Source organism: Leptodactylus fuscus, chromosome 7, assembly GCF_031893055.1.
Source record: "Leptodactylus fuscus isolate aLepFus1 chromosome 7, aLepFus1.hap2, whole genome shotgun sequence".
NCBI classification, from domain to species: Eukaryota; Metazoa; Chordata; class Amphibia; order Anura; family Leptodactylidae; genus Leptodactylus; species Leptodactylus fuscus.
In genome coordinates, this window is record NC_134271.1 from 60,742,835 (window position 1) to 60,769,760 (window position 26,926).

At 42.3% G+C, this 26,926-nt stretch overlaps 1 protein-coding gene across 1 annotated transcript in view; it reads right to left on the reverse strand.

Moving 5' to 3' along the window:
• PMFBP1 (polyamine modulated factor 1 binding protein 1) overlaps positions 1–26,926 on the reverse strand; it is a 143,030-nt gene that overhangs the window by 3,458 nt on the left and 112,646 nt on the right. Inside the window, exons 19-37 of the mRNA XM_075282011.1 lie at positions 25,068–25,235; positions 24,880–24,963; positions 24,581–24,748; positions 20,434–20,655; positions 17,731–17,961; positions 14,427–14,657; positions 9,366–9,488; positions 9,162–9,288; positions 8,922–9,079; positions 7,028–7,274; positions 6,347–6,536; positions 6,117–6,270; positions 5,878–6,045; positions 5,636–5,803; positions 4,597–4,764; positions 3,138–3,309; positions 2,597–2,760; positions 2,346–2,408; positions 1–110 (exon numbers count right to left, since the gene is read on the reverse strand). Of these exons, the coding sequence (XP_075138112.1) occupies positions 1–110; positions 2,346–2,408; positions 2,597–2,760; positions 3,138–3,309; positions 4,597–4,764; positions 5,636–5,803; positions 5,878–6,045; positions 6,117–6,270; positions 6,347–6,536; positions 7,028–7,274; positions 8,922–9,079; positions 9,162–9,288; positions 9,366–9,488; positions 14,427–14,657; positions 17,731–17,961; positions 20,434–20,655; positions 24,581–24,748; positions 24,880–24,963; positions 25,068–25,235 (3,116 nt within the window). The remainder of the gene's footprint in view (positions 111–2,345; positions 2,409–2,596; positions 2,761–3,137; positions 3,310–4,596; positions 4,765–5,635; positions 5,804–5,877; positions 6,046–6,116; positions 6,271–6,346; positions 6,537–7,027; positions 7,275–8,921; positions 9,080–9,161; positions 9,289–9,365; positions 9,489–14,426; positions 14,658–17,730; positions 17,962–20,433; positions 20,656–24,580; positions 24,749–24,879; positions 24,964–25,067; positions 25,236–26,926) is intronic.

Here is a 26,926-nt window from a genome sequence, read left to right on the forward strand (position 1 = left end):
TTTTGTTCGCTGACCCATTCGTTCACATTGCACACAACCAATTCGCTTTCTTGGTGCAGCCGCCGGCAGTCAGACCGTGCTGCTTCTAAAGCGCTTCGCAGGGTGTCGAGCTGCATAGCAGGAGTAATATATATTAGCATGGGTGTGTGATAAACTGTAGTCCTTTGCTTAGGCCTCATGTACACGACTGTACTTTTATCTGCCATTGCCTAGAAAGGCCCCTACATTTCTATGACCCCAAACACACATCTGTAATTTTTACAGATGTGTTTCCAGGCCGTAGAGCAGGGGTAGGGAACGTACGGCTCTCCAGCTGTTGCAAAACTACAACTCCCAGCATGCATACTTGCTCTGCTGCTCTTGGAACTCCCATCAAAGTGAGTGGAGCATGCTGGGAGTTGTAGTTTCACAGCAGCTGGAAAGCTGAAGGTTCCCTACCCCTGCTGTAGAAGAAAGCCCAAAAATATAGAGCTGGTCCTATACCTGTCCATATTATCAGCACACTCAATTTATTTGACGGTATTGGTCAATGAAAATCACTGCGGACAGTCGTGCATATGTAGCCTTAGGTTTATATGGAGGTCAAAGCTGCAGCAGTGCTGGTGTAAAGACCGTATAGTGGGAAGTATATTTGCACATGGATATTTGAATAGGACAGAGAGATACAGCAGAAAGAAGAAGTTCAGTATTTTGTCTAAAGCAGTTAGATGGTGATTGTAAAATAGGAGCAGAAACATAATCGGGTGCTACAGATTCCCTACACTAGAAAGTTCACAGAGGGACAAATGACACTATCTGCCCCCAAAAAATAAACACATAAAATTTCACTTTTATTGATATCCTTTAAAACCAATCCAAAAAGTAAGAAAAAAATGATTGTGTTCCACCTGTTCAGTCCATACAAAAGTGAAGAAATAACTAGGGAGGGGCAATTGTATATACACCTATATATGCCCTATAGGATATTGAAACCCTCACTCCCTAATAAACCACAGTGGCTTTTTTTCCAAACAGCAACTTGTGAACAGGACCCAAAGCGTGAACTGCCAGCAAATCACTCCCCCCCTCTGAGGTTACTGGCCTATTGCCACGCCAACAGAGAGGAGAGAGGCACTGACAGTCAGGTCACCGTACAAATGCTGAACTGGATGATAAGTCCACTGACTAACTGTCCCAGCATTTGTACGGTGACCTGTAGGGCGTGAGGGTTTCAATATCCTATAGGGCATATATAGGTGTATATACAATTGCCCCTCCCTAGTTATTTCTTCACTTTTGTATGGACTGAACAGGTGGAACACAATCATTTTGTTTTACTTTTTGGATTGGTTTTAAAGGATATCAATAAAAGTGAAATTTTATGTGTTTATTTTTTGGGGGCAGATAGTGTCATTTGTCTCTCTGTGAACTTTCTAATATACACACATTTGTTTGAAATCAGTGAATTTTTTTTTAGATTCCCTACACTAGTTTTAGTCATTCTCCACATTTCTATGTACAATAACCTCAACTGAAATTCTGACTTTACAGTGAATGCAAGTATTAGTAGACTAAAAGGTGACATTCTCATCTCAGCCAAATATGACTTTGTTGTGAATATATGCAGCTCCTATTCCTAAGCACCAGGCCAGGAGCTACAGAAACAACCAGACAATGCTGTTTCCATAACACTCATAGAAGTAAAAGGGTTACAGAAACAGCATGAGAGCTAGGCTGTTTCTTTGGGAGTTGTAGTAGTGTAGAGCAGCGGCTTTTGGCATTTTCTGTAACTCCTGACCACCTCAGGGAGGCTGAGACGGGGCTATTTCTATTACAGCCATAAAAGGCTTAGACAGAAATACCCTTTTAAGTTCTTGCCATGGGTGTCAGTGTTTTATTTTCTATTTGTGTGGCATTCAACTCTAGAATGTAAACAGGCTAAGTGGCTATTATAAGAGAATGAAAGAACTAAGTAAATAAAAAGTGCAAACGACAAGAGCAAACAACCTGCTAGCCATACATATTATATAGTAGACCCCCTAATGTGTATGGAGTCATTCTGACATTCCCCAAACAGCAGATGTAAAGGAAGATAAGGCCTGGGCACAATTGTATTCCAGATGCTTAAGGCTTTTCTTGGAAGGGGAGAATAAACCTTCCTCAGAGATCTCTCTCTTTGTTCACAACACATGCACTGTTTGTCTGAGTGTGCATGTCTATATGAGAGTCAGACAAGAGAGATGATTTGGCCAACAACCATTTTATATATGGTGAGCTTTAGAATCTGAGCACTAATCTGATTTCTTAGTATAGGTAATGCTTTGGCTCATATTTATCACTAAAAGTAATACTTGATGATTAGATACCTCATTCGTGGCTGCATTGTACTTCTGTTTCAGTTGGTTCAGTGTGTTCTGCAGGCTGTCTCTCTTTGTGAGGAAAAACACAAGATCAAATTGCATTGATACATTATATGTTTTATCCTAAGCTAAGATAAACTTTGTTCATGATCTGTAGTGGAACAGAACCAAGGCTAGTGATGCTGGGCTTTGTAGTTCTACAACATCTGGAACCCATGAGTTGCCAAAATCATTGTGTAGTTGTAGATGTTCTTTACCTCTCTGCCTTCAGTTTTTAGTTTCTCCATGATGACTGAAAGCTGTTCTTGCAGCTGCTTCAGATCCTCTTCTTTTTGCCGGAGATCTTGTGCACGTTCCTGGTGAAGCCTCTGCCAGTGCTGCAATTGGTTACCGAGCTCTCGAAGCCGGCATTCATATACCTCTGCCTACAACAGAATTAGTAAGTAGGGGGCATGTTCACACATGTATAACTTATTTCTTTGTGTTAGGGTAAGGAGACATACATTGACAGTGTCTCTCTCCTGGCAGTGATTACATGGCATGGACGGCACATAGAGGACATCAGTGTGCCGCACGTGCCTCCCTGGCCCCATTCATTGAGGCTAGTCTGCAAAACTGACAGAAATAAGGTCTGTCCTGATTTTGTTCCTGGTTCATGGCCACTGTGACCAGGACAATGAAAATACATGGTCATGTGTGCAGGGTCATAGAAATGAATGTATTAGTGTGCTAGCCGTGAACAATGTGGCTACAATACTAACTGTGCACATGGTACAGTACATGAGGCCTAACCAACACTTGCCTCTTGCTCCTTCTGCCTTTGCAAATCATGTAGAGAGCTCAATTCTGTACTCCGTTTGCGTATTCGCTCTTCTTGGGCTGCACCCTCTCTTTCCAGCTCTGCCTTCCTCTGCTGTGTGCGCTGGAGCTCATTCCTTAAAGTCGCCAGTTCTCGGTTACGCTCATTTAGCTGCTCAAGATACAATTGAATTCATTTACTATTGAAGAGTGTCTGTCAGGAACCAAAACGCTTCCCAAACTAATAGTAGTGGCGGAGCTGCTTCACCAATTTTCAGCCTCTGCTTGTCTAGAAAATCAGACCCCATCTCTGGTGAATTTTCAGGATGATTTGCATAATCCACAGGGTGGGAATAATCACAGCGTTTTACAGTCAGGACAATGTGGCTGGGATTCTAGTGAATCCCACGCCCACTCTGCGGTAAAAACCGTAGTGCGGACACGCAGAGATTTCCAAAACCTTTGCGATTTTGGAAATTGCAGCCTGTCAATTATATCTACAGAAACACCGGCAGTTTCCCTATAGGTATCATTGTAACAAAGTCCACAGAGAAAACCTCTGCAAACTTTGACTAAAGCACTGTGGGAAGAACCGCGATGTGGTCGCTGCTGCGGTTTTTCCTAAAAAGGTTTTTCTCTACACGACTTCATTCTCCTGTGGTCACAAAGGGAGATTTCTGCTCATGTTATAGCATAACTAAAATTTCAGGAAACCTTTGATTTTCTGGCAGTATTTGTGTCATTAATAAAAGTTGTAATATATTTTATTACATCACTGGTTGAAAACAGTCAGGATTAGGAGATTTATATGCAGGTGTATAATACGACATAAAAATCCCAAACAGCTCTCAATACAGAAACACGGAAAAGAGTGAAAAAGAATTCACAGAAAGAATCCAAAATTTATTAATAAAGAATATTACAACATTTATTAAATGACATACATACTGCCAGAAAATTGAAAGTTTAGTTATGCTTTCAAAGCCCCTGCACATCACTGTTATTGGTTTGGGGTGCATCTTGGATCTGACAGACTCCTCTTGATAAAAGGAAGTTTAAGATGCTGGGTAATTTTTTTATAAAGAATTTCATAGTGACTTTTATGGAAATAGACTCTAGGGAGAGAAATTTTTCAAGACTGACGTTTCACAGGCCTTAAGCATCTTATTTATTTAGAAGCACGTGTCTCAGACTAGGTGCATTTTCCACCCTCTTTGCTGCAATTTCTGACATAAAAGGGGTGATAATTTGCCCTGAGTGTTTGCATTGTAGACAATGATGATACATTGTTTAGAGCAGGGGTAGGGAACCTTCGGCTCTCCAGCTGCTGTGAAACTACAACTCCCAGCATGCTCCATTCACTTCCATGGGAGTTCCCAGAACAGCAGAGCCAGTATGCATGCTGGGAGTTGTAGTTTTGCAACAGCTGGAGTGCCGTACGTTCCCGTTTAGAGGTTACCTGTTCTCTTGTCTCTCGCAGACTGCTCTGAGTCATGGCGATTTGGTTCTTGAGCTCCTGTAGACACTCCTGGGCAGCACTCAGCTCTTGACTTCTCCCCCTGATAGTTTTCTGTGCTGCCTCTTCATCTGAACGCAGTCGTATCAAAGACTCCTCCAAACGCTTAGACTACAGATTAGTGAGTTACATGGAGATCAGTAATTGAGGATTTGAGGTTTAGATGGTTTAAGTACATATTGTTTTGATTTTCATCTTTATTAAATTAACCACCACACAAATTTTGGATCTATTTAGATAAAATTACTTTATATGGTTAAAAGCACCACATTATCTGATTCCCATCAGCCATCACATGGGGTAGGTTACTGAACATTGAATTAAATGGAAACTATAAAAAAAACTGTCTTTTAAAACCTTAGAAAGATGTATTAAACAATTCAGCAGAATGGAGGCTCTAGAAGAGGACCTATTCTATCCTTATGTCTGTTTTAGTAGATACTTGTATTGCCATGAAGTAATATTTCTAATACGTATCTTTAAGTATCTCCTATAACTCAGTGAAGCAGATTACCTAAAATGCACCAGAATTCTAGTATAATTTGTGCCAAAATACTGGTGTTTGTGCTGCTATTTCTAGAAATGTATGAATAAACTATAAGCCTGAAAAGCTCAGTGCTGACACAACCACACTGTGTAGAGCTCAAGGTCTAGTCACTCCAGAATTATTTTGTGGAGAATACATATTTACTATGAACGGTGACTGGTTCTTTTCATACATACAACTAAATACTAGGAACACTTTAGTGACTTCTGCAATAACAAGAGCTTGAAAATAAAACTAATTCTTAAAAGCCTTTACCATAACGGGGGAGATTTATTGCTGCCATCATATCCGGTTTCGGTGTAATAGGTTTATGAAGCTCTCCCCACCAAAATTGTGTTTCAAATCCAGATGGCATTTTCTTGTGCTTTATGAAGCTGATTTCTGACTTGCAGCTGCGTGGGTGAATGTGCCCTATTATTATAGACTGACACCCACCTCCTTGGTCTGATTCTGGACTTTCCTCTGTGTCTGCTGCAGAGCACTCTTGGTGAGCTCTAGTTGAGCATTGTTGTCTCGAGCTTCCTCCTGAGCTGTCTGCATTCTTCTCTCTAGCTGAGTATAACTGCTCTGCAAACTCTGCAACGCTCGATCTTTCTCTGCAAGCTGCAGAAACAGAGTTTAAGTGATTGAACGCCCCTTATATTATTTGTTAATGGATTCCCATTTTCTATACACACCAGCCGGTCAGAATGCTTCACTCTCAAGCTTAGCTCCTCCACCTCTCTTTGCAATGTGCTCTCTTTCTCCTTGGCCCTGTGCTGCAGCCGCTGCAGCTCTTCATGTCGTATCTGCTGCTCTTCCAACTCTGATCTCAGTGACTGCTGAATTGTGATATGTTCCTGTAACTAAAAGACATTTCTGTTGTATTGTGTTCTATATGAGGGTGTTAAGGAACTTGTATTACCAAATAACTTACCTGTTGCTGCAGAGTCCTATGCTGTTCTTGGTCACCGGCCTGCTCCACCTGCAGTTTGCTCAGTGAATGCTGCAGTTTTAAAGCTTCTTGAGATGCAGCTTGATGTCTCTTCTTGGCCTCATTTAGTTCCAGTTTTAGTCGCTCCACCAGTGTTCTGTTCATGCAAACAGAGATTAGATTGGCGAATGAAAGAAATGCCTGGACAGTACTTAGCTAAGCAATGGCAATACCTGCACTGCTCCACTTCTTCATCACTGGCATTTGCTCGCTCCCTCAGTGTACGCATCTCACTTTCCATCTTGCGTGCTTGTTGCTCTTGCCTCACAACTTCAGCTACACGCTCGCTCAGCTGCTCCTGTGCACTTTGGAGGGCACTCTCTACTAATAGAGTCTTCTCCTCTTGACCCGCAAGGGCCTGCACTGGACACAAGAGATCAATGTGCTATAAAAATTTTCCATGTTTCTGGGGCTTAGCCAGAGAAAGTAAAATTTCCCTGATGACAGTAGTCATAACAAAATAATTCACTCCCTCTCAACTGAAAAGTGTCAGTCGGTCCATGCTGTCAGTGCTGCAAGTCAATGTCATGGACTCCAGCTTCAGCAACTCTGAAGTTACTGTAGTTGGTTGAAGCTGGAGTTGGTAACATTTAGCGACAGGAACACAAACTGGTGAAGAAAAGAGCGTGAGTACGGCAGTATTTGTTTTGTTATGGCTGGCCCATCCACCAGGGATGTTTTACTTTCTCTGTACAAGTCCTTTAAGAGACATAATACTCATTTTACTTTCGCATTGACTATTTGAGATAGTCTATCTGAATGTTATAGAAACTGAGATCCCCAAGTAGCCCAAGAAAACATACTGTGTTTGGAAACAATACCTGTCGTTTCTAACATCCATTGCTGTTACTTACCTGCTTCTTGATAGAGTTTGTAAGTCTCTTGCAGTTCTTTCTTCAGCTCTTGCATTTCTGTTCTTAAGGCAGCGTTTTCTTGCTCTCTCTGATCAGACTCTTTCTGTGCATTCTGCAGTCTTCTCTCCATATTGCGTTCGGTCTCCAGATGGCGCTCTCTCTCCTGATTAAGTGACTTTAGAGAGCTGCGAGCCTGCAGGAGATCAGCTTCTGACTGACGCAGAAGAGCATCACGCTTCTGAATGGCCTGTAATACATGAGAAAAGGGAATGTACAAATGTACACACAAAACGCATTTTCTGAGATTTATGTCATGTGCTTAGACTGCATCTGAAAAATAATGGAAGTTGACATTAGGCTTGCTGCAATTTTCTTGCCTGTTGTCAATGACAGATATTATAAATGTCGTTGTGGATGGCCAAAGAAATCATCTCTGCATATAGAAATGATTAATCACCAGCAGCCTCTTCTCATTAATATTTACAGGTATATTTATAAAGTATTAAAGCTGCTTTGTAAACATATGAATTTCTGACATATACAGACCACTGAAGATGTTCGTGCAAACTGATTTACACAGCCATGAACTGCATTTTAGTCTTTGAGCATTACATAATGGGGTACGTCCATCCTTACATAATGCTTCACCAATACATATGACAAGTTGTATCATTTTAGTATACATAATTTTTTAGATTTCCTCATTTCTTGTAAACAAGTATACACCAATTCATTGATAATAGAAATCTTAAAAGTAAGTTATGGGAAAAATGGGACATGGCATGCTACTGCTATGAAAACCTCAAGCATGTATATGGGTTTTGTGAAACTATTCACATGTACTATACTGAAGTCGCTTTTTTTTTTCCTGCAGTTTATCATCCACTTAGGGACTTAACAGATTCTTGTGCACTGGTCACTACTGGTCCTGACAGTCCTCAAACTGTGTCATCCCTAGTTTTCCATCTATGCCGGACTCTAGGCTGATATTATGCATCAGTCTACATAAAAGCTTGAAGGATTTTGAAAATGTTAAGGAGCAAGTTAGAAAATTCTCAGTTAGTGGTGAAGCTTATGAATATTTTATACCATTTTCTTGGGTGTAAAATAGATGGAAGTAGCATTTCTGTGCCGGCCTCATCGCTTTTCAAAAAGTGGTCAGGGCCATTAGTTGATCTAGATACATTATCATTTTCTCCATGATTGTAGTATAAATTAATGTAAAAAGCTATGCCAACAAGGAACTGGGGTAGATTATAGATTAGGCACAAGGACTCCTGAAGAATGTGACTAACTCCATCATGAATTAATCTATTGCTCACACAGGAAACATAAAGACTGTCTTACAATACACCAGTCTTTATGAATCCCCCAAACAGATGGAGGTACAATGACGGTATATTGCCGAGATACCATCTATGTGTGTTTGATGGTTATCTAGCTGCTATGACCCCTCCCCTTCTAGTAAATGCAGAAAGCATAGTGTCATATTCAGTGGCCAAGAAGACAGGAGATACATTGGCATGATGCTTTCCTAGAAAGACCAGCCCCCCCATTTGCCTCCTTTTCTATTGTTGGCTAGTTTCCAGATGAAGGTGGCAAGAGAAAGGAGTAACACTGTATCAGGCTACACACAGTTTGGCCACTAGTCTGATCACCAGGATATATGAATTCTATAAAATATGTACGGATGCAGTAGAAAGCAAATAATCCTAGATTGCTCCTTTCCTGTTGCTATGGGAAATGGAAATAAGACAATCACAGCAAATACCTTTTGAGCTTTAGAGCACACTGATAAATAGGAAATGCATTGGCAGGAGAAATATGAGAGGTGCTGGAATATATGGACTGGTGCTACGTTTGATAAATGGAAGGATAGTATATTGTATCTTACCTTTTCCTTGTGGGTGACGAGTTTACTGTTGTCCCTCAGGTCCTCCTGCAGCTTCTGGATCTGCTGCCTTTGATCTGAAACCAGACGCTTATGCTCTTGTACCTGTAATTCCATGTTCTGACGCAAGCTACAAACCTCCTTTTCCAGACGCTGAACATCTGTGTAAAGAACAAGGCATGAAGTACCGTGTGTATCTTCACTGTGTTACTCAACCCCATTACAGCATAGGCCTGCACTTACCTTTCAGAGTGCTGTTTCTCTGCTCTTGTTCTTTTGTTAACTCCAGTTTTACTTCTTGAAGAAGCGATTGACTCTGTTCTGTCTCCTTTATCTGTTTCTTCACCTCGTCCTCTGAATGGCCAAGCTCCTGCAATCCATGATATAAAGTAAACAAAGAAGAAAGCAATAGAGGTCTAAGATGGTAGGAATGATACATTTACTGACCTCGGTGAGTTGGCGAACTAGTCTCTCCATCTCTGCATAGCTACTGTCACTGTATCTGTGAGAGGCTTTATATGTGGAAAAGTCCGTCTGTAGCTTTACCAGGTCTTCCTCTAGCTCTACCACCTGCCATACACAAAAATAAAAATAATAATAATAATCAGAATGGTTACCGTATTTTCCGGACTATAAGCTGCACATAAAAACCTACGATTTCCTCAGAAATCGTAAGTGCGGCTTATAGTCCGGTGCGCCTTATATATGGATGGAAGCGGCGGCAAAGACTGCGTGCCGCTTCCATACATACATAAAAGGCACCGTAAGGGTGCATTCACACTACCGAACGCCGGCGTGTATCACAGCCGTACACGCCGGCGTTACAGCAGGGCTGCCGGACACTTCCTATTCATTTCTATGGGAGCCGGCATGCGAGCGCTCCCTATGGACTGCTTTTTTCCATTCATTTCTATGGGGAGCGCTCGCATGTCGGCTCCCATAGAAATGAATAGGAAGTGTCCGGCAGCCCTGCTGTCACGCTGGCCTGAAACAGAACGTGAAACTTACCCAGCGGTGCAGGGCGGGCGGGCATTCAGGCCTCCTCTGCCTCCGATGTTCCGTCCTTCTCCTCCGGCGTTAACAGTTTAACCTAACGTTTACGGTTGGGCTCTATCAGCATGATTTTGCTGATAGAGCCCCTCCTCGCCTGCCGAGCGCTTCCAATAGAAGCGGCTGGCACGCGGGGGGTTAAGCGGCCGCTGGCAAAGTCTGCCTGCCGCCGCTTTCAATAAGATATAATGCGCACCGGACTGCGGCTTATAGTCCGGTGCGCCTTATATATGAACCGAGACGGACTATAAGGCGCTCATGGGCAATGCGGCTTATAGTCCAGTGCGCCTTATAGTCCGTAAAATACGGTACTTCTGGCTGTGGGGGCATATAATGCATCAAGCATAGGATTGTAGCTGAATTACCTGTTTACCAGGCCACAGAATAAAAAACACATTAGATTGATGGATGGAATTGGCTACTATAGTGGAGAGGGGCAGCTTAAGGCTTCTAGCAAATAATCACTGGATAATGGGCGTGTCTAATAAGGCATTTAATATCAAAATCTGTGCCAAATCCGGTCCCCTCGCCAATCAGCTGATAAATGATGAAGAGACCGCATGGCTTCATAGCCCTATCCCTCTTGTACCAACTATTCCTGGTACCAGCCTAAGCCACAGCATTTGGTCCTCTTTAATCCGCTGATCATTGGGGGACTAGGAGTCAGACTCTCACCAGTCTACAGATAGGGTATTTATTCTAGAAACTTGTTTAACCTTTCATACAGAATTCCAAATCCTCTGCATCTTTTTCTTCAAGGTCAGGGACTAAGAAATCTCCTGAAACAGATTTGCATATTCCTCTTTTTCTTCACTGAGAATACAATGCTGACCCTTCACCACTAGGGGGAGCTTATTAAAGTCCGTTGTTTACAGCTCCCTTACTGAAAGCAATAGGTTTATTTTGAAGATGCTGGCTGCCATGTTGGATAAATTCTGGACTTGAGCAGTACTCTTGATACCATTACTCTTTATATGCACATTGTGAATATGGAGAGTATGTTTATTACATGTTGCCGGAGATCAAGTCAGGTCTCTTTCTTTTCAACTACTGTGGATCTCCAAAATATTTTCTTGACCTCTATAGATATATACTTATGTATATAGAGATATATATGATATGTACATGCAGCGCAAATATACTATAAGCATTAAAGGGAGTCTGTCAGCAGGATAATCAATATTAGACTAAAGTCGGTACCTTGTAGGACAGCTTCTACAGTACACTTTCCAAAGATGCCTTTCTTATTTTGCACTGCAGCTCCAATTCCATGTTTTTCTTATGCAAATTAGCTGAAAATGGCTTTAGAGGAGTTTCTTCTCCTACAGAGGATTCATTGCCTGCTCTAGATAATGGCTCCTTACTCCACTGCTTGAGTGACATCCTTCACTTTGTCTGCAGAGTCAAACACCAGTACAAGAAGAAATGCCTCTTTTCAGCTAATTAGCATAGGAATTAAACACGGATGTACATGAAAACGAAGCTGCAATGCAGAATAAGAAAGGCATCTTTGGAAAATGTAGAAGCCACCCTGGTATCTGCCATAATAGTACGGCGGATATTGGTTATTTAAATATATAGATGCTGGGTCTTTGCTGTATAATACTCAGTGCCTGCACTGTTTGTGGGCATTAAGGTTCCTGGCACCTTAGTCAAATCTGAGGTGCCATTTTCCATGGATCAGGAGACTGCAATCCGTTGCCATGACAGCCAGGAGCCTAATGATGGCTTCCAGTCTTGCTTGGGCTGCTCTATGCAGCCTGTAATAGAACTGCCGCCATTTTACAATCCATTAGCATTGTAAGGCATTGCATTAGTGATCAAACACCCTGGAGGGTCTAATAATTACAGCACAAAAAAAAAAAAAAAAGAAAAGAATTAAAAATTCAAATCCCCCCCTCTTTCCCTAGAAAACATATAACCGTTAAAAAATAAAGTGAAATGCATAGTCTTTAGGCTTCCCTGTGTCCGAAAACATTCAGTCTACAAACTTCTGTATTAAATATTTTTTCTCATTGTGAACACGATAGCAGTAAAAAAAATAAAATCAAGAGAATTGAACCACCGTTTTTTACTGTTTCACCTCTCTTAAAAAATAGTTATAATAAACTTTATTTATATAGCGCCAACATCAGAGGACACATGAACAGACAATATGAGACATTACAATGTGGCAAAGAAATAAAACATATCAAACAGTAGGAGTGAGCTCATATGAGCTTACAATCTATGAGGAGATGGGGGGAACACAAGAGGTCAGGGAGCTTGTTTGCTACAATGGTCCAGCCATCTTTTAAAATAAAAGGTTGTATAACTGAAACTGTGTGAACCCGTTTAGTGTAACTTCTAGATCAGGGATAGGGAACCTTCCGCTCTCCAGCTGCTGTGAAACTACACCTCCCATCATGCTCCATTCACTTCCATGGGAGTTCCAAGAACAGCAGAGCAAGTATGCATGCTGGGAGTTGTAGTTTTGCAACAGCTGGAGAGCCGTACGTTCCCTACTCCTGTTCTAGATGGAGAGGACTGGCTCTGAAGAACAGAGGAGGAAGGATAAAAAAAAAAAAAAAAAAAAAAGTTATTGTTCTTCACCTCTGCACACTTCATGATGATCAGGTCAAATGATAAGCCTGACCAAACAGATGTGATCTTTAGGGCAGTTTTGAAGCTGCTGTAGTTGGGGATTAATTGGATTGTCCAGGGTAAAGTGTTCCAGAGCACTGGTGCAGCTCAAGAAAAGTCTTGGAGACGGGAGTGGGATTTTCAGATAACAGAGGATGCAATCTAAGGTCATTGGTAGACCAGAGAGGACGATTAGGGCGGTAGACAGTGACGAGGGAGGATATATAGGGGTAGTGCAGCGCTATAGCTGGATTTGTGGGTCAGAGTGATAATTTGATATTGCATTCTGTGATGGATAGGCAACCAACCCATAGACTGACACAAGGTAGATGCGTCTGTTTATAGGTTTGACAGAAAGAGGAGTCTGGCGGCTGCATTCAAGATAGATTGTAGTGAGGAGAGTTTAGTAAGAGGAAGCCCAATTTGAAGCAAAGCAATAGACAGTCCCCCCAAAAAAGTATAACTAAGAAAGTACATCTGGCCCCACAAAAAAAGACACTTTATATGGAATGTGTCAGATTATGGAGAGTCCCAAGAATTTTATTTTATTTTTTTGCAAAGTTTGTTTTAAGGGGTTAAAACATAAATTAAATTATATACATTTGGTATCTCCAGAACCATACCAACCCATAGAACACAAGTCACATGTCATTTTAACTGCAAAATAAACAACATAAAGGCAAAGCCTGTAAGAATGTCGCCAAAACACAGATTTCTCCATTTGCACCCCATACTAAAAAATTTTTTCCAGCTTCCCAGTAAATCGCACAGAATATTAAAAGGAATCATTAAAAGTACAATTTGTCCCACAAACATTAAATCCTCATGTAGGTTTGTGAACAGAAAATAGTTATGGGGTTTGGAAAGGGGGGGGGGTCAAAAACCAAAATCAAAAAATGGCTGCGACAGGAAGTGGTTAACTGAAATATTATAGATTTATAGGATTTTATAAAATAAAGTTTTACAATAGATATATAATCCACATAAAACACAAACAACTTTCCAAATACATTGCATTAATATCTTGTACTGATTCTGTGCTAGAGCTGGTGGTATGCTCTAGAGCTGCCCTCACAATTATGCAGCTTCAGTCTCTCAACACATTCCTTGCTGGCTGAGGAGAATGCGGACTGGTGAGTTATCTTCTAGGAAGTGTCCTTACTGGACTATTGCAGGATGTTTCTGGATATACCCTTTAACTCAGAGGTCCCCAATAACCGAGTCGAAGACCAGTACAAAGCTTAGCACTTAGCAGGTTACTATTGCGGCTCTCAGGCCCTGTTCTTGCACACAGGGTGTGTGCATCATCTGTTCTGCTCCTGGAACCTTTGCTATGGTGCTGCTGGGACCCAGGAGCAGTAGAGAAGATGCACACATCTTGTGTGCAAGAACAGGGCCTGAGAGCCGCATTAGTACCCAGGTAAGATCCAAGAAATGGTAGAAGGGGACCATCTTGCCTTGGAACCACCCCCATGCAGTGATTACTATTTATCACAAAATCTTAGAGGTTATGCCACAAGGAGTTGGAGTCTTTTCGGACTCCAGGGGCTAGTCCCAGGCCTTGGCTGTGTAATACGCTCAGTGTAACATAATAGTACTGTATAGAGCAAGAAGGGGTTAAAGAAAGAGGACCTTTCATGTCCTCGGACACACACGGTTTTATATACTGCTAGAAAGCCAATAGTGCGCTGATTTTAGCTCACTGTCGGATTTCCCGATACTTACTGTCCATAGCGTACTGAATTCAGCACATTGTCGGCTTTCTAGTGGTATATAAAACCGCGTGTGCCCGAGGACATGAACGGTACATATGCAAGGTAGGGAAAGTCAGCTTACCTGGTTCTGTAGTCTTGCTGCATGCTCTCGCACAGACTGTAAAATTTCTTCACTTTGCTGTGCTTGCTCACGGCTTAAACTCAGATCTGTTTGTGTTGCTTGAAGTTCATGGGTCAGTTGGTCAATGGCCTCCTCACAGCTCTCTAGTTCAGAGCATTTACCTTCCAGCTCTTGCTGCAGAACCAGGAGTTCCCCACGCAAAGAAGAGAGACGTCCATCTCGCTCAGATATCTGTAAAAAAAAAAAAAAAAAAAAAACAGTTACAAGCTTAAAATTGCCAGTAGGCAAAAATAGATAAATGGCTAATAAATGTATGAGGATAGATGGCATCAGGGCCCAGTGACCAGCACCAATGTGCCGTTTATTCTGATGTAGTGAATGAAGCAGATACAAATAAACTGCACTGCCTAAATGAAAAAACATGGCAATAGTCTTTGTACAGAATCAACATGAATCTTTAAAGGCTATGTATGCCCTAGGAGTCACAGCACCAGGCGTATAGGCTCTGCTACTAGGAGGCAGACTCTTAAAAACCTTTTCTTATCTTTTTTTTTTTAAATTTATATCCTCTCCTACTACTCTGCAGGAACTTGTCTCCTTGCTGCAGGGCAGTCTTCAGTGTGGGCTGTCATCTTAGCTGCATCCCCTGTCTGCGCCTGAAGGTTAAATATCTAACCCTACAGACACAGATCCCCTTGCTAAAGGCCCCATGGTTTTCCCCTTATTCCTCAGAGGACCTGTTCAGCCTTGTATGGGGGGGGTTCTCTGTCCCTCTAGTCACATCTGTGGCATCTCCTGAGTCCTCTTGCTGCAGCCTCCAATTCTTCTCCCACAGGTCATGTCCTTGTCAGGGAAGGTTCCTTCTCTCAGCTATGGTGCTGTGGCTCCCAGTCCTCCTCTTTCTTTTTAAGGGACCAGAGCCTGATTCCTTATCCCACTCAGGGAATCCTCCCTCAGGGTGCCTGATGTCCACAGGCAAACTTAGACATTATTGTAAACACTCCCAGTGGCAGCTGTGCCATATCCTTGCCTAAAAATTATTATTATTGTTTATTTATATAGCACCATTAATTCCATGGTGCTTTACATTTGGGGGTTACATACAGTACACAGAATATACAGGTAGATATAATACTAACAATGACCGACTGGCACAGTGGGGTAGAGGGCCCTGCCCGTGAGGGCTTACAATCTATGGGGGAAGGGGGGAGAGACAGAAGGAGAGGGGGGAGACAGTTCAGATGTCAGTGAGGTGATAGTGTTATTGGAGGTTGTAAGCCTTCCTGAATAGGTGAGTCTTCAGGGCCTTCTTGAAGCCTGTGATTGTGGGGGTCAGTCTTATGTGTTGTGGTAAGGAGTTCCAGAGTATGGGGGATGCACGGGAGAAATCTTGGAGACAGTTCTGTGAGGAGTGGATGAGAGCAGAGCGGAGTAGGAGGTCATTGGAGGATCTGAGGTTACATGTGGGCAGGTAGCGGGAGATTAGGTCAGACATATACGGAGGGGACAGGTTGTGGATGGCTTTGTATGTTAACGTTAGCAGCTTGAATTCAATTCGCTGGGCTATAGGCAACCAGTGGAGGGACTGGCAGAGGGGAGCAGCCGATGAAGATCGGGGGGAGAGGTGAATTAAACGAACTGCAGAGTTTAAGGTGGACTGGAGGGGGGCAAGGGTGTTTGCTGGGAGTCCATGGAGAAGGGTGTTGCAGTAGTCTAAGCGGGAGATTATGAGGGCATGGACGAGCATCTTAGTGGTTTCAGGGGTGAGGAAGGCGCGGATTCGGTGGATGTTTTTGAGTTGGAGGCGGCAGGAGGTGTTGACGGTTTGAACGTGTGACTTGAAGGATAGGTCGGAGTCCAGGGGTAATTGTGGTTCCGTTAACTTTGATAGATGGGTCAGGTGGAGGGGCCATACGGGGTGGGGTGAAGATGATGAACTCTGTTTTCTCAATGTTGAGTTTGAGAAAGCAGGAGGAGAGGAAGGAGGCTACAGCTGCTAAACAGTCTGGAACTCTGGCCAGCAGGGAGGCAATATCTGGTCCAGAGATGTATTTTTGGGTGTCATCGGCATAGCAATGGTATTGAAAACCATGAGATTCTATGAGTTTGCCCAGGCCAAGGGTGTAGATGGAGAACAGGAGGGGTCCTAGAACGGAGCCTTGGGGGACACCTACAGAGAGAGGGCGAGGTGAGGAGGTGGTGTGCGAGTGGGAGACGCTGACTTTGACCTCCAATGACCTCCTACTCCACTCTGCTCTCATCCGCTCCTCACACAACTGTCTCCAAGATTTCTCCCGTGCATCCCCCATACTCTGGAACTCCTTACCACGACACATAAGACTGACCCACACAATCACAGGCTTCAAGAAGGCCCTGAAGACTCACCTATTCAGGAAGGCTTACAACCTCCAATAACACTATCACCGCACCACCATCTGTACAGTCTCCCCCTCTCCTTCTGTCTCTACCCTCCTTCCCTCATAGATTGTAAGCCCTTGCGGGCAGGGCCCTCTACCCCACTGTGCCAGTCGGTCATTGTTAGTATTATATCTACCTGTATATTCTGTGTATTGTATGTAACCCCCAAATGTAAAGCACCATGGGATTAATGGTACTATATAAATAAACAATAATAATAATAATAATTGCCAGAAGAGACTATGCAGGGGTCCAAGAGGTAGTGCTGACAAGGTACAAGATCAACTTATTCACCCTTCCTGTTGGATTTTCTTTCCCTGTCCTATATCAACATACATAGTGTCTACCTCCACATCCCACCAGCTCTCCCATTGCTTTGCATTACACAAAGAAGATTTCTTGGTTTTTTACACTACCCTTTGGTCTGGTCAGGATTGTGTGAAATAGTGTCTTATACAAGGACAGGTAGTCAGTATTTTTATTCACTATTGCAGTCTCAATCTAAATCGTATAGGAATGAACAGAGAAAATATACTGTCTACACATAACACACTGTCAATTTGGAGCACCAGTCATATGACACAGCTGAGGACTGGAAGGGAGTGGATATCTCACACATACAGCCACTCATGACATTAACTGCACTACAATTTCGATTATGTAACATTCGAACAGGCTAGAAAATAAACATTTTTGTAGGAATGCTGCTTTACAAAAGCTTACCAGAAACCTGAAATATATTTTGTATACTTTGTGTGTTTGCGTAACAAATATATATGCTATTTACCATTCTATATCTTAGGGGGTGAGGAGGACATCTTGTCTGAGCACACTAGCCTCGTCTCTGTTACCAACAGTGCCAATCTGTACATACAGTTATATTTACCTCTTTTCTCATTTCCTGAACCTCATCCTCCATCTGTCTGAGACTGGCCTCCAGTTCCCCTGCACGAGTCAGACATGCCTGGTATTTGCTGCGGTAAAGCTCCATGCTGCTATTTGAGGAGTTATACAGACTCTCTGCACTCACTGCCCTCTCTTCTGCCTCCCACAGATGTGTCTGTAGCTTGTGAACCTCTTCATCACGTTGATGCAGCTCAGTATCCCTCTGTGAAACCTGAAAACAAGATCAAATTCATCACTCAGCACATCTGACAGACACTATACCTAGAAGTACAATACATTTTAAATATATATGGTGGATGGATACATGTCACTCCACTAATGTTTGAGTAGGGTTCCACCCCATAGTGATCATTCCATATAAACTCAGCACCCAAACAGACTGTGGTGAAATCAGTCAGCTTTTTTATTTGGTCACACAGTACAACATAAATCAGAAACCTCATAGAGGACACAGGTGCGCTCTGCATAAACATGTTGCAAGAATGGACAAATGTATGTAGTGAGAGAAAAATATCTACTCTGTTTCCCTCAAAATAACTCCTACTCTGAAAATAAGCCCTAGTTTGATTTTTCAAAGTTTTGGAGCATGCTTGAAATATAAGCCAGTCAGCACCTCCAGTGCTAGGTTATGTCACATGACGTTACAGAGACAGAGAATAGAGATACCGTAGCTCCCAACCTTCCTAGACAAGTGCCACGCTACCTGCCATCATGGCAGGGCAAAATCTGCTCACCCTCTCTGAGTCCTACTCCAGAGTCTCATCTTCTGTCTCCAGAGACTGTTTCTTGCCTTCCGAATGCCACGTCCTCGGTCCTACCTCCTAGTCACTACTATGCTGTGGGCTTGGCTACCTACGTCACCAGATGTCATGTGCCACCCCTGCTCACTCCCACAGATGCAGCAACTCCACTATAGCACCCCTTTCCCCTTAACGTAAAGGACAGAAGGTAGAGCAGGCACAGGGCCACTGTCACACAAAAAGTGTTATTAAAGAGAGAGAATAAGTGTTTTTTTTGTTTTTTTTATATTAAGACCTGCTGACCCTGCACCATCAATTGTGAATATAAGTTAGGGTTACCAAACCTATCAATTTTACAAGATTCTTCCAGAGTGAATCAGAAAAGATTCTGATTTGTTCTGGTGCCTGATAAAGAAGACCTACCCCGAAAATAAGCCCTAGCTCCTTTTCTGGAGAGAAAAAATAATATACCGTATATACTCTAGTATAAGCCGAGTTTTTCAGCACAATTTTTGTGCTGAAAGAGCCCGCCTCAGCTTATACTCGAGTCAAGCGGCAAGACATCTGTGGGAGGTCGCTGGAGCATCGCTGCTGCCGTTAGGTGAGTGGTGAGGCAGCGCCGTCTCCAGGGCTGCCCCAAGATGTTTCCAGGGCGTCTTCTCTGCCTTGGAAATATCTTGGGGCGGCCCTGGAGATAGCGCTGCTTCACCACCCACCTACCGGCAGCACGCTGCACCAGCGGCCGCCCACAGTCAGCAGCAGGCCTCCGCTCCATTCCCCGGAGCCCCAGGGGAGGTGAGGGAACATAATAAACACTTTTACTCATCTCTCTGGGATCCGATGTTACTCGTGGTCTGGGATATTACCATATAGGCCCGAAGCCTGTGCTAGCAGTACCGTATAGGCCCGAAGCCTGTGCTAGTAGTAATAGCTAGAGATGAGCGAATAGCATTCAAAACTATAGTTTCGAATACCTCGCTCCATAGGAATGAATGGAAGCGGCCAGTGCCGATGCTTAACCCCTTGCTGTTCGGCCGCTTCCATTCCTATGGGAGCGAGGTATTCGAAACTATGTTTCGAATACTATTCAAATCAACTCTAGTAATAGCCTGTTACTGCTAGCACAGGCTTTGGGTCTGTATGGCAACAGGCTGTTGCTGCTATCACAGGCTTTGGGCCTGTATGATAATGCCCCAGATGTCTGGGATATTATCATATAGACCCGAAGCCTGTGCTAGCAGTACCATATAGTCCTGAAGCCTGTGCTAGTAGTAATAGCCTGTTACTGCCAGGACAGGCTTTGGGCCTGTATGGCAACAGGCTGTTACTGCTAGCACAGGCTTTAAGACTGTATGGTACTGCTAGCTAGATTTCAGCTATTATCGCAGAACAGTCACTGTTCGCCGAACTGACATTTTTTTATTTTTTTTTTAAAAAGTGGCATATTGGGTACAATTCTTCACTCCAGAAACTAGCACATAATACATAATAAATTCTCCCCCACTGATCTGTAGGTGTAGTGACTATGTAACTACATAACATTATGTAAAGATCAGGTATACTCCAGAGCCGCACTCACTGTTCTACTGCTTTTAAATGTAACCAGTTATCAATTTACACCCCTAACAGGTCAACTGGTATATTACAGCGGGACTGGTAGTTTGTTCATCAGATTACTGTACAGTGGTGTAAACATTTCCCAGAAAGGAGGAACCCTTTATCCTGCAATTGAATGCCAATGTAAAACAACCCCTGTTTACACCAGCTAGAGAAAAGATCAACCACAGAAAATGGTTCATGACATCACTGACTGTTGCAGCTTTTACTGTTATGCAGAGACAAAGCTCTGGATATACTGCACAGTGGAACTTATCTCACCACCATGAGCCTTGCAAAGTACAGAATATTTGCTTCAGTAATAAAAAGAATTGAAGGAGTCTTGCCTGCTCTTCCAGCTGCAGTTGTAAATGCTGTGAAAGTGTAAGGTCCTGTGAGAGTCTTTCCATTCTCACTCTGCAGTGCTGAAGCTCCAGTTCCTGCTCCTTATGTTTCCTACTTAAAGACTCCAGTTTCTCCTGTAGCCGCACAGAATCACTTTTCAATTGATCAGTTTCCACATGATGAGTTTGTCTCATAGAGGCGAGCTGATGCTGTAGTCTCTGGACCTGCAAACACAAAGGATCTTCATAATTGCAGTAAATGTCTACCAGTCACACTATATAAAAAACAAAAAAAACTTTGCAAGTCTTCAGTAGGTGATACCTTTTTTAATGGCTAACTCATAATGATGACAGAATATGACGTTTCGAAGCTTCCTCTGAGCTTCTTCTTCAGATATAACTAAAAAACACTCAGTAGAGGCTGCATATTTATAACTGGACACGGGTAGGATTACAGGAGGGAGGGGGGGGAAGAGGCTTATTACTATATACTTATAACAACAAACAATCAATTGCCAGATCCCCCAGTTCTTATCTTGTATAAAAAGACATAAACCCAAGTGAGATGTTCATCCCATTGTCCAATGTCTGGAATAGGGTCATGGCCTTGTACTCATAAATCAGTCGCTGTTTCCTTGATTTAAAGTTCCCTTTTAAGATCAAGATTTTCATGTCATTGATGATGCTGTGGTCTTCCTGGCAGAAGTGTTTTGGCACGGGAAGATCAGTTCTCTGTTGTTTGATTGTATGGCGATGTGAATTAATTCTCATTCTGAGTTTCTGACCAGTCTCTCCAACATACAGATTTTCAGTGGAACATTTGGTGCAAATGATCAAATACACTACATTAGGTGTGTTACAGGTGAACGTACCTGGGATTTTATATTCCCTGTTAGAGTTTGGGATCTCTATCCTGTCAGTGGTCAGTATGTGGGGGCAGGTCTTGCACCTCTTCTGTCCACATGGAAATGTTCCTGTGTTAGTTGGAGGTGATAGTGAGCTGCTAATAATCATATTCCTGAGGTTTGGTGGCTGTCTGTAGCATAGGAGAGGGGGGTCAGAAAATATGGATTTTAGACGGTTGTCTTTTTGCAGTAGTGGATGTAATTTGCGTGTGATACCTCTCAGCGTCTCCAGGTGGGGGTTATATGTGACAACCAGGGGCACCCGATTGTTTTCCTGTTTGGTATTGTATTTTAATAACTCCGATCTTGGTATCCTGGTGGCTCTGGTGATTTGGTTATCAACTGTTCTTGGATGGTAACCCTGCCTCAAGAATGTGTTTTTGAGGCCCCCAAGGTGTTCGTCCCTATCTGCAGGGTTTGAACATATGCGATGGTATCTGATGGCCTGGCTGTATACAATGGAGTTCTTTATGTGTTTCGGATGAAAGCTATCCCATCTTAGGTACGTAGGGCGGTCAATAGGTTTCCGATACAGCGATGTCTCAATTTTGTTGTCCTCTATCTTGATAACTGCATCCAGGAAGTTTATTTCGGAGAAGGAGTGATTGAGCGTCAGGTTGATGGTGGGATGGAACTGGTTGAACTGTTCATGGAAGGTTTTCAGCTGTTCCTCAGACCCGGTCCAAATGATTAGGATATCATCAATGAAGCGATAGTAGGCCCGAGGCCTAATGGTACAGGTGGATAGGGGTACTCTCCAGGGGACTCTCATTTCGTCCTTCTAAAACCATGGATAAAATAGAACTGTGCAGTGACATGGAGGATTTTTTCAGGAGACTGCGCCTGAGAGAATATTTTCATGACACAGATGACACAGAGGAGACCCAACCTACCCCTTCAGAGGTTCCAATCTTAGCAAAAAAGGAGACATCTGATTGGACACCTCCAACTGGACGAAATTTTGATTTGGATAATTACATAGACTGTTTCAGACACATGGTCAAATCAACTATACTGGATACAAATAAAGCACTGCCATCTAACATCAGTGCCCAGGAAAGAAGGGCCATAAAATCTCTGAGAAATAATAACGACATCATCATTAAACCAGCGGACAAGGGTGGCGCTATAGTCATGATGAACACATAAGACTACATACAGGAGGCACACAGACAGCTGAATGACACACACTACTACTCCAAGTTGGATTCAGACCCCACAGTGGAATACTCTAAAAAACTAAAAAAAAGGTTATCTCCGGCCTATCTGATGGAGCCAAAGGCCTAAGCAGCCTCATACCAGCAAGCCCTAGGACAGGGACTTTTTATATGCTTCCAAAACTGCACAAACCTGGGAACCCAGGGAGACCAATCATCTCATGTGTTGGGACCCTTACTGAACAAATCTCTGGATGGGTGGAGGGTATCCTCAAACCTTTAGTGAAGGATACAGCCAGCTACCTACAGGATACTACAGACCTATTAAACAAACTATCCACTATAGGTCCCCTTCCAGATGGAACTATCCTGGCCACCATGGATGTAGAATCCCTGTACTCCAACATTCCACACCAGGACGGTATAAATGCCTGCCAGTTTTTCATGAAAAAGCGAGGTATGAACGCTGAATCGGTGGTGAAACGGACAAAATTCATCCTCACTCACAATTACTTCTCCTTTGGTGACTGCATCTATTTACAACGGACCGGCACCGCAATGGGGAACAAAATGGCGCCACAGTACGCTAATCTCTTCATAGCCAAGCTTGAGAGTGACTTCCTCTCCACCTGTACCATTAGGCCTCGGGCCTACTATCGCTTCATTGATGATATCCTAATCATTTGGACCGGGTCTGAGGAACAGCTGAAAACCTTCCATGAACAGTTCAACCAGTTCCATCCCACCATCAACCTGACGCTCAATCACTCCTTCTCCGAAATAAACTTCCTGGATGCAGTTATCAAGATAGAGGACAACAAAATTGAGACATCGCTGTATCAGAAACCTATTGACCGCCCTACGTACCTAAGATGGGATAGCTTTCATCCGAAACACATAAAGAACTCCATTGTATACAGCCAGGCCATCAGATACCATCGCATATGTTCAAACCCTGCAGATAGGGACGAACACCTTGGGGGCCTCAAAAACACATTCTTGAGGCAGGGTTACCATCCAAGAACAGTTGATAACCAAATCACCAGAGCCACCGGGATACCAAGATCGGAGTTATTAAAATACAATACCAAACAGGAAAACAATCGGGTGCCCCTGGTTGTCACATATAACCCCCACCTGGAGACGCTGAGAGGTATCACACGCAAATTACATCCACTACTGCAAAAAGACAACCGTCTAAAATCCATATTTTCTGACCCCCCTCTCCTATGCTACAGACAGCCACCAAACCTCAGGAATATGGTTGTCAGCAGCTCACTATCACCTCCAACTAACACAGGAACATTTCCATGTGGACAGAAGAGGTGCAAGACCTGCCCCCACATACTGACCACTGACAGGATAGAGATCCCAAACTCTAACAGGGAATATAAAATCCCAGGTACGTTCACCTGTAACACACCTAATGTAGTGTATTTGATCATTTGCACCAAATGTTCCACTGAAAATCTGTATGTTGGAGAGACTGGTCAGAAACTCAGAATGAGAATTAATTCACATCGCCATACAATCAAACAACAGAGAACTGATCTTCCCGTGCCAAAACACTTCTGCCAGGAAGACCACAGCATCATCAATGACATGAAAATCTTGATCTTAAAAGGGAACTTTAAATCAAGGAAACAGCGACTGATTTATGAGTACAAGGCCATGACCCTATTCCAGACATTGGACAATGGGATGAACATCTCACTTGGGTTTATGTCTTTTTATACAAGATAAGAACCAGGGATCTGGCAATTGATTGTTTGTTGTTATAAGTATATAGTAATGAGCCTCTTCCCCCCTCCCTCCTGTAATTCTAGCCCTGTGCCCAGTCATAAATATGCAGCCTCTACTGAGTGTTTTTTAGTTATATCTGAAGAAGAAGCTCAGAGGAAGCTTCGAAACGTCATATTCTGTCATCATTATGAGTTAGCCATTAAAAAAGGTATCACCTACTGAAGACTTGCAAAGTTTTTTTTGTTTTTTATATTTTATAACCACTGGCTAACACGGTACCAAAACAACCATTTTCCTTTTACCAGTCACATTGGCATTCTCTTTAGTTCCAGCTGCTTTTCTCACCTCACCAAAACTGCTTTCTCTCTCCTGCTGCAACTTTTGGATGACCGTTTCATTTTCAATGGCTGCATTTTCACGCTCTGTGCAGATGTCCTGAAGGCTTTGAACATCACTTTGTAGATTTTTGAGCTTGGATCGAGTGTTGCTCAACTCCTCAACTCTTTCTGAAAGCTGCAGAAAACAAATCACATCTATATACCAAATCATGTGATCACAATCCAAATTTCCAAACCTAGTTATTTTACTTCACCAATGCAAAGCTCATATTTTTCCAACTCTTTCCACCCAGCCCCCATTCACACCTCACTTCTTGCTTGTTGCAGCTCTTGCTCTCTAGCTGTTAGGTCTGTGCGTAGATTCAGAATCACCTGGTCCCGACTGCAGACCTGTAGTTAGGAAAGAAACAGAAAAGTGATTTACAGAAAGAGTGACACCAAATATATTACCTAGTGGAGACTGCAGTCATGCTATATACATAATGGCATACGACCTCTTTCTGGGCAGCTTTGTGTTTTCCGCCAACAATCCCTAGTTCTTGCTCTAATCTCTCCACGTTACTGCTGAGTTGGGAGACCTCTTGCTCTGTTGCTTTCTGTTTCTCTGTCATTCTGGTGAGTTCTTGTTGCTTCTGTTCCAGCAGTGACTGACATTGCAATAGCTGCTCAAAAGATGGGAAAAAAAAGTTATATATTTAATAAAGGTGATGCAAATACAACAGTGGAGCAAAGGTATGTCTAGTACATGAATGAATTCTGGTGTTCCAGAAAAAAGGCAACTGAAAAATGGTTCAATATTGAAAGTGATAAAATAATTAGGCCCTATGCACAAAAGCGGTCAGTGAAAACCGAACACATGGCACACGGGTTGGTATCCACGGCATAAATTACTATGCTGCAGATTTTAAACCCGCACCACAATTCAGTTTCTGTTGCAGATTTTGGATGAGATTTACTACAATTTCATCTACTTTACAAGGACTAGAATGCTGCTGTTTTTCCGAAGCACTTCCACAATGTCAAAATTGCAGCATTTCCACTCTCAGGCATGTTGCTAGTTTAATACCTGCTATATTCCCCATGATGTGCCAAAAATACCACCTAGAAATTTACTAGCAAGTCAGTCTCCTTTAAATTCTTGCCAACATGTAAAGATGGCAGGAATTTTTAACCCCTTCACAACATGTATCGTATTATTACAGTGAATGTCATGGGTTTAAATATGGCTCCTGCCATACCCATTGGGTCTCTGCTATTTTACACAGCAGGCACCCAGAGATATGATCTGATGAAGGGCATTTAACCATTCACATGCCATGGTCAAATACAATCATGGCATCTGGGTGGTTACTTTCACTTTCCATTTCATGATTGGTATCAGAATGGCTCTCGCATGGGGAAGTCATGGGAGCCGTTCTACTACCATGGCAGTCAGGAACCTTCTAAAAGCTCCAAAATGTGTCATATTAATATAACTATTGAAGACTGTCCGTGGCAGTTATAATTTGCTATAGAATGCAATACAGTAGTATTAATTAGTAAAAATATAAAAATTTAAATCATTAATTTTCCTCTAAATAAAAATAGTTATGAAAATGTCTGAACTAATATAAAAAAACAAACAACATAAACACATTTAGCCCATATGTCGCCATTTTTTCCAGCTGCTTCTCCTCCCAAAAGAAAAGAAAAAACAAAAACCCATCAGACATTTCTCAAAATGGTATCAATAAAGTTTCCTTAGACAATTAATTGGACTCAGCAGTCACATGACCACTGAGACCAATCAGCAGCCTAAGGAAAAGACATGAGACATCATAGGTAGTGATAACACATGTCTTTTGCTGAGGACGCTGAAAATTGGCAGCCTAAGGAAAGGGACATAGAATGTCATAGTGCGGCGGAGATTTCCATTAGAAGAAAACACTGGAATAGCAGGACCGGATCGTGCTGAAACACACCAGAGCACTGGGGACACGTGAGTGTTGTTTTGTTTCTTTTTAAACATATTTTTCACCGTCCTTGCCTTAATAAATAAATCTATAAATAAATCTATATATCACCTATAAATAAATCTATATATATATATATATATATATATATATATATATATATATATATATATATATATATATATATATATATATATATATATATATAATATATATATATATATAATAAAATAAAATTTAAGTATATCAAATTCAAAAAATTTTTTTTTATATATATATTTTTTAAATCCTGGACAGCCTTGCCAGAACTTATATTTAAAAAAAATGGTTATCCTGGACAATCCCTTTAACCCCTTCCCGCCGATGGCATTTTTTAATTTTCGTTTTTCGTTTTTGACTCC